The following is a 12,082-nucleotide window of genomic DNA, read 5'->3' as shown; positions in this document are numbered from 1 at the left end:
GGCGAGGATTATCAATTATTGCTGAGTTGGAACATCTTTTTGTTGTAGAATTGGGCTGGGATTAAAGTCATTTACAGCATAGAGAGAGACCATTTGGTCTGTTGTATCTATGCTGACGCTGACTCCCCTTGGAGCAATACAGTCAAACCAACTCTCCCACTCTACTTCATTACCTATGCAGTTTCCTTTTGCAATCATTGAATGTTTCCGCTTCTATTACTCCCATGGACAGCGGGTCCCAGGTCATTACCTCTTGCTACATTTAAAAAATTGTTCCTCACATCCTTCCTGTATTTCTTGCCCAGAACCTTAAATCATGTCCACTAGTCCTCCTAATGCCATCAGCTAACGGAAACAGTTTTTTTCATCTACCTTATCCAAACCTATCATACCCTTGCACAGCTCTATAATATTTCCCCCTCCATCCCTTTTGTTCTAAGGAAAACAACCCCAGCTCCACCAATCTAACCTTGTAGAAACGTCCCCCATCACTGGAACCCACCTACTTAATTCTGGATTTTACTGTTTGCTGATCAAATTGCTCGATTTCCAAATGATATCACATCCTACTCTTGGATTCAACACTTGTGTATATTGGATATTTGGTCCTAATTATATAATTTTGTAAGAAAATGTACTTTCCCGTACTCATTCTTTTTATCGTGTCTTCAAGTGATTGCCCTAGCTAGGGTGACTTGCTTGGTCATGTTGATATTGCTGCCTATGCGCAATGTATATTGTACCCATGCACCATCCACCATGCACCTTTCCAATGATGAGGAAGGGAGAAGAAGTCTAAATTGTACAAATAGAAACGTGTGATCTACAGCCTGCATCAATACACCACTATCAAGAATGGGATGTTTGAATTCAGTATTCAATCTTAATGCAAACTGCGCGCAATCTTTAGGCCAGAAGAAATAGGAACAGAAGTAAGCCATTAGACCTTTCAAATCTGCTTTTGCATTCAATAAGGCCATTGCTGATCTCATTGTGACCTTAACTCAATCTTCCTGTTTGTCCCCATTATATTCAAAAATCTGTTTAACTCGACCTTGAATGTATTCAATGACCCAGGCTCCTCTTCCCTCTGGGGCAGGGAATTCCAACGAATAATGACCCTCTTGGAGAGGAAATTTCTCCTAATTTCTGTCTTAAATGCGAGAACTCCATTCCTCTCAAGCCCCTCTCAGGATATTGTGTGTTTCAGTAAGATGATCTCTCAACAGTATGAAATGAAATGAAAACCACTTATTGTCACGAGTAGGCTTCAATGAAGTTACTGTGAAAAGCCCCTAGTCGCCACATTCCGCCGCCTGTTCGGGGAGGCTGGTACGGGAATTGAACAGTGCTGCTGGCCTGCCTTGGTCTGCTTTAAAAGCCAGTGATTTAGCCCAGTGTGCTAAACCAGTAGGACACACACTCAACCTTTCCTCATAAGGTGGCCCCTTTGTTCCAAGAATCAACCCAGTGAGCATTCTCTGAACTGCTTCTAATGCAAATATATCCTCCTTTAAGTAAATAAACCAAAATTGTACGCAGTGCTCAAGGTGCATCCAACCAATGCCCTGGACAGCTGTAGCAAAACATCCCTACTTTTGTACTCCACCCACCCTTGCACTAAAGACCAACATTCAATTTGTTTTCCTAATTATGTGATGTACTTAGATGCTGACCTTATTCTTCTGTACTGCAGCATTCTGACATCTTTTCTTCATTTAAATTCTGCTTTTCTATTCTTCGTGCCAAAGTGGATAATCTACACTCCATCTGCCCAAATTTTTGCCCACACACTTTCCATTTCCATAAACTTTGTATCCTCCTCACAACTTGCTTTTCCACTTGTTGTCAAGAAATTTGGCAACAATGCGCTTGATCCTAAGTAGTTGAGACTTCAGCACTGATCCACTAAAAGCTTGCCCATCTGGAAGTGACACATTTATCCTGACTGTTTCATGTTGGTTAGGCAATCCTCTATCCATGCTAATATATCACCTTTAACACTGAGCTCTTATCTTGTGCAGTAACCTTTTGTGAGGCACCTTGTCGAAAGCCTTTTCAACATCCAAATACACATTGTCCACTGGGTCCACTTTATCTACCCTCTTGTCACATTCGCAAATAACTCTTGGGCACAATTTCCCTTTCACAAAGCCATGTTGACTCTGCCTAGTTTTATTATGTTTTTTTTATATGTGCTGCTTATTACCACCTTAAAAATGGATTCTGGCACTTTCCTAATGGCAGATGTCAGGCTAACTGGCCTATAGTTTCTTGAATTCTGTCTCTCCGTTCTTGACTAGAGATGCTACATTTGTGGTACCAGAATCTAGGGAAGTTCCTCCCCTCCCTTTTACCTCTTGATTGGGATGCGTTCTGTTTATTATACTTTGAAGACAGATTCAAAAAAATTTGTTCAAGGATTGAATCAACCTATTTTAGTATGTTTCTGTTCAGTTTTGCGCCCCCTTAGCTCCAACAAGTGAGTGTATACCAATTACCTACTGTTTACTTAATGTGAGTTGAATTGCAAAAGATTCCTCTAACTTTCAAACTCTAAAATGGCAGGCAGTAAAAATTAGCTCTCCGAATTTACTCCAGTCTACAGCTAATTTTGGCCGATTTCAAAGTCTTTCTAAAATTATTACTGATCGATCTGTTACACTGATAATGCCCACACTTGTGCATCTTTCACTGTCATCTGGAAATTTGATTCAAGCGATGTGTGACTGGTTTGTTCTTCTCCACCTGTCTACGTCCTCTCTTTCATCTCTTCCAAACACAAGATGCATGACTTCCTCGTGTTTCATAAGATCTCTCGGCTGGAAAGTGCATACATTCAAAGATGGCAGATGAACCTGTTTAACAAATAGGAAACAGCAATGATCTTGAAGTTTCATCCTGCTTGAGCTATTGGTTTGCAAATTTTGCCTTTCCATCTTTTTTCCCCGCCATCTCACAATTTTTTTTGCAGATTAGACCTGGAAATCTCGAAGACTGATGCATATTTGGAAGAGATTTACTGGTGACTTGATAACTACCCTTAGCAGCTTGAACATGGTGGTTATGATTTTGCCCCAAGTTAAAAGATACCCACTAAGGCTATCTTTTTCTTTGCGTGTCCAGTACAATTTGTGTCTGAGTGACCTTTGGAATGTAGTTTATCTTTGAATGCTGTCAGTGCCATGTAATAAATTACAGCCTAGGCTGGGTGAGTCACATAATTGGGATTTGAAGAAAGGTTGTTTCAGAGCTCATTGCTTATGTTGTGGGAGCACTAGCTTTTCTAACTTCTCCTTCTGGAGCTAATTTACACTACGTACTTGATTTCAGGTTCAGTCTCTTTGAAAAACAACTGTTATTATAAAATGAATGTGCAATAATTAAGCCAAGACATCGCAAAGGAGTACTGTTTTTATCTACATTACAAAGTGTACCAGCAGCAGCGACAATATGGTTAATTCACATTATCTTTGAGAGCCACAAAAAACGATTAGAGGAGATTGCGTTTAATAGTTTGGGTATATAAATAAGATAAACCACAAATGATTACTGAAAAGTAAACCAAGAAAGCGGAACTAGAGGACAGAAAGACATGTAGATAGAGGCAAAACACTAGGATTGTTCAAACTACTGTTGCACGTTTTGCTATGGGCGCAAAACGCGTTTATTGGGGTGTATTAACTTCCAAGTGCTTAACACCACTAGGCTCTGTCTTATGTATTTATTCAGCTTAGGAGTCGCCAGTTGCCGTATAGACAACGTCACGAGTATTCCAAGGTCAAGTTCAAAGTAATAAAGACGATACACCGATTAGTAAGGTCCAAACGATAATATTTATTATACAGTAATAATAAATATTCATGCACACACTAAGAGACTAAGCTATGACTAAACTAAAGTAATCAGAATACTTATCTAACAGGAACAGGCAAGGTCAGGGAGCGAGGCCTTCGTCCTGGTCTTGGGCTGCAACCTTCAGCAAGCGTTCTGGTCACTGGGGGTTCTAGCGGGCTTAGTTCGCGTAGCGAGCGTCGTACTGGCACTTACGGTTCGGCGGCTGGTGCTCGACGGCTGGAGTCAGATTGGATCTTCAAGGTCTTGGTCAGAGCCGGAGCACGGAAAAACACACCGGACAACACGAGGTCCCTGTCTTTTATAGGGATTCCATTGTCCTTCCCTCTTCTTGGGCGGGCTTTACCTATTGGGTCAATTCCTCATCGATACTGTTTTAATTCCCCAATGCGAGGGGGTCTCCGTGATGGGGGGGGGGGGCGTTTCTTATGCCCTTTTGTTTGGAGGTTTCTGGTGCCTCGATGTCTGGGCCTTGATTAAAATGTGTCCATTCAGAATCAAATGTATCTATTGTGTGGGTGTTCAGGTCTGATTGCCTCATTAGCATGCAAAGCGTTTTGCCATTTGCACCTAGCTAAGGTCTTCTCACCTGAGCCCAAACTGGTTTCTGCTGCTGCAGAATGCAAAATGCTCTCTTTGCAGACTGCTGTTCTGGCTAAACTGTCTGTTTCCCAGCAGTCTTAGCGCTTGGCTTATTTTGTAGCTCAGCGTCCATTTTAGGTGGCTACACTACTATGATGATGATTGAGGTCCTAAAATTACTTTTGATGGGATGAATGGTGTTTTATCACTCCTGAATTTTATATGCTATGTGTGTCTCGCTTGGGAGTTGATTCACAGAAATCCAGTGAGTACAGTGGTCTTGGTACTTTATTCATTGGCACTTATTTGCAGTAATTTCATTTTTAGCCACATCCCTTACACAGTGCGTTATTGTGAAGAGTGGAGGCCCACACCTAGTGATCTGTGAAGAACTATTAGCAGTAACTCTGCTGCAAGTGCAAATGCATGTTTCTTCCTCTTGGTGATATATGCTTCATTGCTGAGATTGTGAAAATGGCAATAAGAGATTCTGCTGGGACCAATAAACTGAATATATGATAACGCATCTATTACCAAAATGTTTTCATAATGAGATTCTTGAATTTCTTCTGTCTTTTAGGCACTTTCAGGTAGTGCAATCATTGTTCGTGGCCAGCCGCGAGGAGGACCCCCACCTGAGCGGCAAATTAACCTCAGTAACATTCGTTCTGGTGCCTTGGCACGACGTGTTGCTCCAAATCAGCCCGAAGCGAAGGAAACTCCTGATGAGGTGAAATCTTGTTCTCAATGTATTACTGTTCAGGACAACATTTACATTGTGGGGTTACTTGAACAATAAGTGGAACTATACTAACAAACTTGTGTCGAGACTGCTGTGACAAAACAAGGCCGAAGAGATATTGACCAAATTTTGGTTGGGGAGAGGAAAAGAAGAAAGATGGGTCACCTCTGGTCCATGTAATGGATGTGTGTACATGTAATATCTTTAACAACTGGAAAATTAGCCTGCCTTAGAGGCTATGTTGAGTATTGGGCAGTTTGCAAGTGGGAATTGGACATCATCAATTTACAAGTAAAATCATACCGAGATATAGACTTTCTAGTTAGCTAGTTGATCGGAAATATTGTTTTAGCGGAGTGTTTTTACATTTTTAAATGAAAATAATTGGATAATGTTGCATAAGTGGGGCAAAATTGGAGATTTTCAATATTAAAATACTTAGCTTTTTCTGGCCATATATGTTTTAAAGACTTGAATAATCCATTATGAGGCAACTGGGGAAAATACAGGAGACTGAACTGAGTCTGTGTCTGAAGTAGAGATTCAGGAAAAGTTTCAAGCTGTCAACTTTGTGCTTTATCATGACAATCTATAGGAACTGATTGGAATAATTACAGCATCTTAGATTTTAAATGAAACACACCGTTATAGCTTAAAGCATCAGCATAATCATAACTTTTATTTGTGACATTCAATTTGGTGTTACTCTAGTGCTTCAAAGTTCTCCTAACTCGATTGAACACAGATTAAAATGAGTTACTGGTCCTGGTAAAGTGTGCATAGGTAATCACACTTTGGTTGGGAGGGAAAGTGAGGGTAGAGGTTGAGGTAGGGAGGGAAAGGTGTGGTGGGGATGGAGGGAGGGATAGAGGTGTAGAGTTGTGGAGAAACAAGGGTGGGAAGGACGGCAAGAGGAATGTACTGGGGGAGGCAATATCTGAAGGCTAGGGGGTATTTGAGGGAGAGCAAGGGGAGGAAAGGAAAAAGAGGGCTGGAGACTGCTGCTATTTTGTAAACAGACAGGAAGTAGCGTGCAACGATTAGAAATGACTTTGGCTCACTGTCTTGTAAAGTTTGATCTGAGAAACTGGAGACATTAATTTTGTTTGGCTGGCATAATTATCTCCCCATAGATGGGTTTTGTTTTGAGTATATTGCATTTCAGGTGGCCATGTCCTAATGTCATGTCTGATAACGCTGATAGCTGTGGTTATAATGTGTGTGGACCACAGATTCAAAGCATTAATTAAAGAGGCACAACAAAATGGGTTGTGCACTATTTTGAAATGTACAGTGTTTATGGTGAAGGTAAATTCCAAGAATGCGATCAATCTTTGGCGAACCATTTAAGGATGAAATTTTAAAGGCTATGTTGCTCCAGTTAGCATTGGCCTTGCAGTAGATCTACACTCTGGGCAGGAAATTACCATGAAAAAGACTTAAATTTGGCACTGTTTTCCGGGATGATGAAGATAATGTGTTCCTATTGAATGCAGTGAGATTTGTTTTGGTACTTTGAAGATTCCATGGCATGGTTTGTTAAAGATTCCATGGCATGATTTGAAGAGCAAGGAGTCCTTCCATCCCATTGCTGTTTGTACAATTTATTTATTGTTGCGGTGTAGTAATTTATGGGAGAATGAAATGCTTTTCATTTAAAGCTATTGTGGTTTGATTAGCAGATAACTAAAAGCTATACTATCTTGGAACTTGATGTGTGATTGAGGGGCTGCAGTGAAACCAGCTTGCTATTGTCATGTGATTATCCCTGTTTGCTTAGACCCATTTGTATTAAACTTTCTGTTTAAGCTCTAAAATCAGGTCTATTGTGTTTAATGGTTAGTACTATTTAGCACATGAAAAGAAGCAGTATTGAGTGCTGTCGAAAGGAAGTCATAGGATTGTCTTTTTGGATTTTTGAATTCATACTGCCTGAGTCACTAAAGTAGCTTCTCATCTAGGCTGTGTTGATTGGCATGAATTTTGATTTTTTTTTTGAAAGTCATTAAAAGTTACACATGATTTTCATTGATGAATAAAGTCATTATGTTCTCATCAAATGTGCATGGTGCCCAAGGTGGCATAATGGGCCATTCTAGTGGAGACCACCAATATTCTGTCCCACTGAAATAGAGGTAGGTTAAACTTGCTTGTAGTTACTGATCTTGGGTGTTGATTTTGGGGGTACACTGAGAAGAGGTCAGCTACTCCTTCACAGGAAAGGAAAGTGTGGGTACATATTTCATCACAGTATTGATAGGAGCAGCCACTGCACAGTCCTTGTGAAGTTGAAGCCCCATCTGAGGATACCCTCCATTTTGTTGTGTGGCACTACCATCATGCTAAACTGGGCATCCATGAAGGGCGTGGGCCATCAGCAGCAGCAGAATAGTATTCAATCACAATCTGTAACCACATAGTCTGGCACATCCTGCACTGCACTGTTGCCATCTACCGTTACCACTAGTATCCTTTAGAGAAGGAAATCTGCCATCCTTACTTGCTCTGGTCAACATGTGACTCCAGATCCACAGAAATGTTGACATAAATGCTCTCTGAAATGTGTAGCAAGCCACTTGGTTCAGGGCATTTAGGGATGGGTAATAAATGCTGGCCCGGCTAGTGGTGCCCACATCCCATTAACGAACAAATAAAAACCCCATAAACCCTGATTTAATGCAGAATGTGGGCGTGCCTGGAGCAGCACCAGGCAGAACCTAAAAATAAGGTGTCAACATGGTGAAGCTACAGCACATGTATGACAAACAGCAGCAGCACAATGTGAAAGACGAGGCTAATTATGTGTTAACCAGACAGTTGGAAAATAATGATATGATTGAGCAGAGGCAGCATGAATTTATGAAGAGAAATCATGTTTAACAAATCTGTTGGGAGATTTTTTGAGGATGTTTGTAACATAGGACCAGTGGGTGTGGTGTATATGGTATTTCAGAAGACTTTTGATAAGGTACCACAAAAGGAGGTTAGATAACAAAATTAGAGCACACGGGATTGAGGGTAATATACTGGAATGGATTAAGAACTGATTACAGACACACAACAGTAGGAATAAATAAGTCATTCTCAGGATCGCAGAATGTTAACTGGGTGCCACATGGATCAGTGCTTGGGCCACAGCTGTTCACAATCTATATAAATTATTTGGATGTGGGCATCAAATGTAATATTTCCATATTTCCAAATTTGCCGATGACACAAAACTAGGTGGGAATGTAAGTTGAGGAAGATGTATGGAGGCTTCAACATAAGAAAATAAGAACTAGGAGCAGGAGTAGGCCATCTGGCGCCTCAAGCCTGCTCCGTCATTCAGTGAGATCATGGCTGGTCTTTTGTGAACTCAGTTCCACTTTCCGGCCCGAACACCATAACCCTTAATCCCTTCATTCTTCAAAAAACTATCTATCTTTATCTTAAAAACATTTAATGAAGGAGCCTCAACTGCTTCACTGGGCAAGGAATTCCATAGATTCACCACCCTTTGGGTGAAGAAGTTCATCCTAAACTCAGTCCTAAATCTACTTCCCTTTATTTTGAGGCTATGCCCCCTCGTTCTGATTTCACTCGCCAGTGGAAACAACCTGCCCGCACCTATCTTATCTATTCCCTTCATAATTTTTTATGTTTCTATAAGATCCCCCCTCATCCTTCTAAATTCCAGTGAGTCCAGTCCCAGTCTACTCAATCTCTCCTCGTAATCCAACCCTTCAACTCTGGGATTAACCTAGTGAATCTCCTCTGCACACCCTCCAGCGATAGTACGTCCTTTCTCTGGTAAGGAGACCAAAACTGAAGACAATACTCCAGGTGTGGCCTCACTAACACCTGATACAATGCAGCACAACCTCCCTCGTCTTAAAACTCCACCGTCTAGCAATGAAGGACAAACTCCATTCGCCTTCTTAATCACCAACATTTTGCGACTCATTCACTAGCACACCCAGGTCTCTCTGCACAGCAGCATGCTTTAATATTTTATCATTTCAATAATAATCCCATTTGCTGTTGTTCCTACCAAAATGGATAACCTCACATTTGTCAACATTGTATTCCATCTGCCAGATTCTAGCTCATTCACTTAACCTATCCAAATCCCTCTGCAGACTTCCGGTATCCTCTGCATTTTTGCTTTACCACTCATCTTAGGGTCGTCTGCAAACTTGGACACATTGCCCTTGGCCCCAACTCCAAATCATCTATGTAAATTGTGAACAATTGTGGGCCCAACACTGATGCCTGAGGGACACCACTAGCTACTGATCGCCAACCAGAGAAACACCCATTAATCCCGACTCTTTGCTTTCTATTAATTAACCAATTCTCTATCCATGCTACTACTTTACCCGTAATGCCATGCATCTTTATCTTATGCAGCAACCTTTTGTGTGGCACCTTGTCAAAGGCTTTCTGGAAATCCAGGTATACCACATCCTTGACTCCCCGTTATCTACCGCTCTGGTAATGTCCTCAAAAAATTCCACTAAATTAGTTAGGCACGACCTGCCCTTTATGAACCCATGCTGCGTCTGCCCAATGGGACAATTTCCATCCAGATGCCTCGCTACTTCTTCCTTGATGATAGATTCCGGCATCTTCCCTACTACCGAAGTTAAGCTCACTGGCCTATAATTACCCGCTTTCTGTCTACCCACCTTTTTAAACAGTGGTATCACTTTGATAATTTCCAATCTGCCGGGACCACCCCAGAGCCTAGTGAATTTTGGTAAATTATCACGAGAGCATTTGCAATTTCCCTAGCCATGGGATGCATTCCATCAGGGCAGGAGACTTGTCTACCTTAGCCCCCATTAGCTTGCCCATCACTACCTCCTTAGTGATAGCAATCATCTCCAGGTCCTCATCTGTCATAGCCTCATTTCTATCAGTCACTGGCATGTTATTTGTGTCTTCCACTGTGAAGACCGACCCAAAAACCTGTTCAGTTCCTCAGCCATTTCCTCATCTCCCATTATTAAATCTCCCTTCTCATCATCTAAAGGGACCAATATTTACCATAGCCACTCTTTTTTTGTTTTACATATTTGTAGAAACTTTTACTATCTGTGTTTATATTCTGAGCAAAGTTTACTCTCATAATCTATCTTACTCTTTATAGCTTTTTTAATAGCTTTCTGTTGCCCCCCACTAATCTTTGCCACTGTATGCTTTTTCCTTCAATTTGATACTCTCCCTTATTTCCTTAGATATCCACTGTCGATTTTCCCTCTTTCTACCGTCCTCCCTTTTTGTTGATATAACCTTTGCTGAGCACTGTGAAAAATCGATGGAAGGTTTCTCCACTGTTTCCTCAATTGTTTCACCATAAAGTCTTTGCTCCCAGTCTACCTCTTCTCTCATCCCATTGTAATCTCCTTTGTTTAAGCACAACAACACTAGTGTTTAATTTTACCTTCTCACCATCCATCTGTATTTTAAATTCCACCATATTGTAATCACTCCTTCCGAGAGCATCCCCTAACTATGACATCATTAATCAATCCTGTCTCATTGCACAGGACCAGATTCTAGGACCGCTTGTTCCCTTGTAGGTTCCATACATACTGTTCTGGGAAACGATCGCAGATACATTCTATAAACTCCTCCTCGAGGCTGCCTTGACTGACCTAGTTAAACCAATCGACATGTAGATTAAAATCCCCCATGATAACTGCTGTACCATTTCTACATGCATCAGTTATTTCTTTGTTTGTTGCCTGCCCCCACCATAATACTATTTGGTTGCCTATAGACTACTCCTATCAAGTGACTTTTTTCGCCTTACTATTCCTGATTTCCACCCAAATGGATTCAACCTTATCCTCCATAGCACCGATGTCATCCCCTTACTATTGCCGGATGTCATCCTTTAATAACAGAGCTACGCCACCTCCCTTACCATCCATTCTGTCCTTCCGAATAGTTTGATACCCTCGGATATTTAACTCCCAGTCGTGACCTCCTTGAACCATGTTTCAGTAACTGGGCCACTAAATCATAGTCATTCACGATGATTTGCGCCATCAACTCATTTACCTTATTCCGAATACTACGAGCATTCAGGTAAAGTACACTTATGCTGACCTTTTATACCTTCAAGAAGGACTTGGACAGACTGAGTGAATGGGCAAGAAACATAGCAGATGGAATATAATGTGAATAAATGACCGTTACTCCATTGTGTAAGAAAAAACAGCACGGCAGAGTATTTCTTAAATGGGGTGAAGTTGGGAAATGTTGATTTCCAAAAGCGAACTGGGTGTCCTTTCATGAGTCACTAAAAGCTTCAGGCAGGTGCAGTTAGGAAGGCACAATGATATGTTGGCTCCGCAAGGGGTGTTAGTACAGGAGTAAGATTTATTGCTGCAGTTATACTGAGCCTCGTGAGATTGCATCTGGAATATTGTGTACGGTTTTGGTCTCCATTCCTAAGGAAGGAAACACTTGGCCATAGTAGGAGTGCAAAGGAGGTTCACCAGACTAATCTCTGGGATGGTGGCATTGTTATATGAGGAGAGATTGAGGAGACTGGGCCTGCACTCTCCAGAGTTTTTAAAAATGGGAGGTGATCTCATTAAAATGTACAAAATTCTTAAAGGGCATGACCAGGTATAGATGTCGATGGGATGTTGGCCGTGGCTGGTGAATCTAGAACCAGGGGACAAAGTTAGAATAAGAGGCAGGCCATTTAAGACTGAGATAAGGAGTTTCTTCACTCAGTGGGTGGATCTCGAAATTCTTTGGAAGCTCAGCCATTGAGACTTTTCAAGATCGGAATCTATTGATTTCTGGATACAAATTACATCAAGGATATGGAGAAAGCGCGGACGGGAAAGTTTTGTTGAGGGGGGTGATCAGCTATGATCTAATTGAATGGTTCAATTGTGC

General features: G+C 41.3%; 1 protein-coding gene across 1 annotated transcript in view; it reads left to right on the top strand.

Moving 5' to 3' along the window:
- The window catches only part of snd1 (staphylococcal nuclease and tudor domain containing 1), a 1,128,702-nt gene that overhangs the window by 8,690 nt on the left and 1,107,930 nt on the right, over positions 1-12,082 (top strand). The window contains 1 exon segment of the mRNA XM_038812228.1: positions 5,018-5,167. Within this exon segment, the coding sequence (XP_038668156.1) occupies positions 5,018-5,167 (150 nt within the window).

Source organism: Scyliorhinus canicula, chromosome 11 (genome assembly GCF_902713615.1).
Source record: "Scyliorhinus canicula chromosome 11, sScyCan1.1, whole genome shotgun sequence".
Taxonomy (NCBI): domain Eukaryota; kingdom Metazoa; phylum Chordata; class Chondrichthyes; order Carcharhiniformes; family Scyliorhinidae; genus Scyliorhinus; species Scyliorhinus canicula.
Note: the sequence above shows the minus strand (reverse complement) of the source record. Positions and strands in the feature narration are given on the sequence as shown.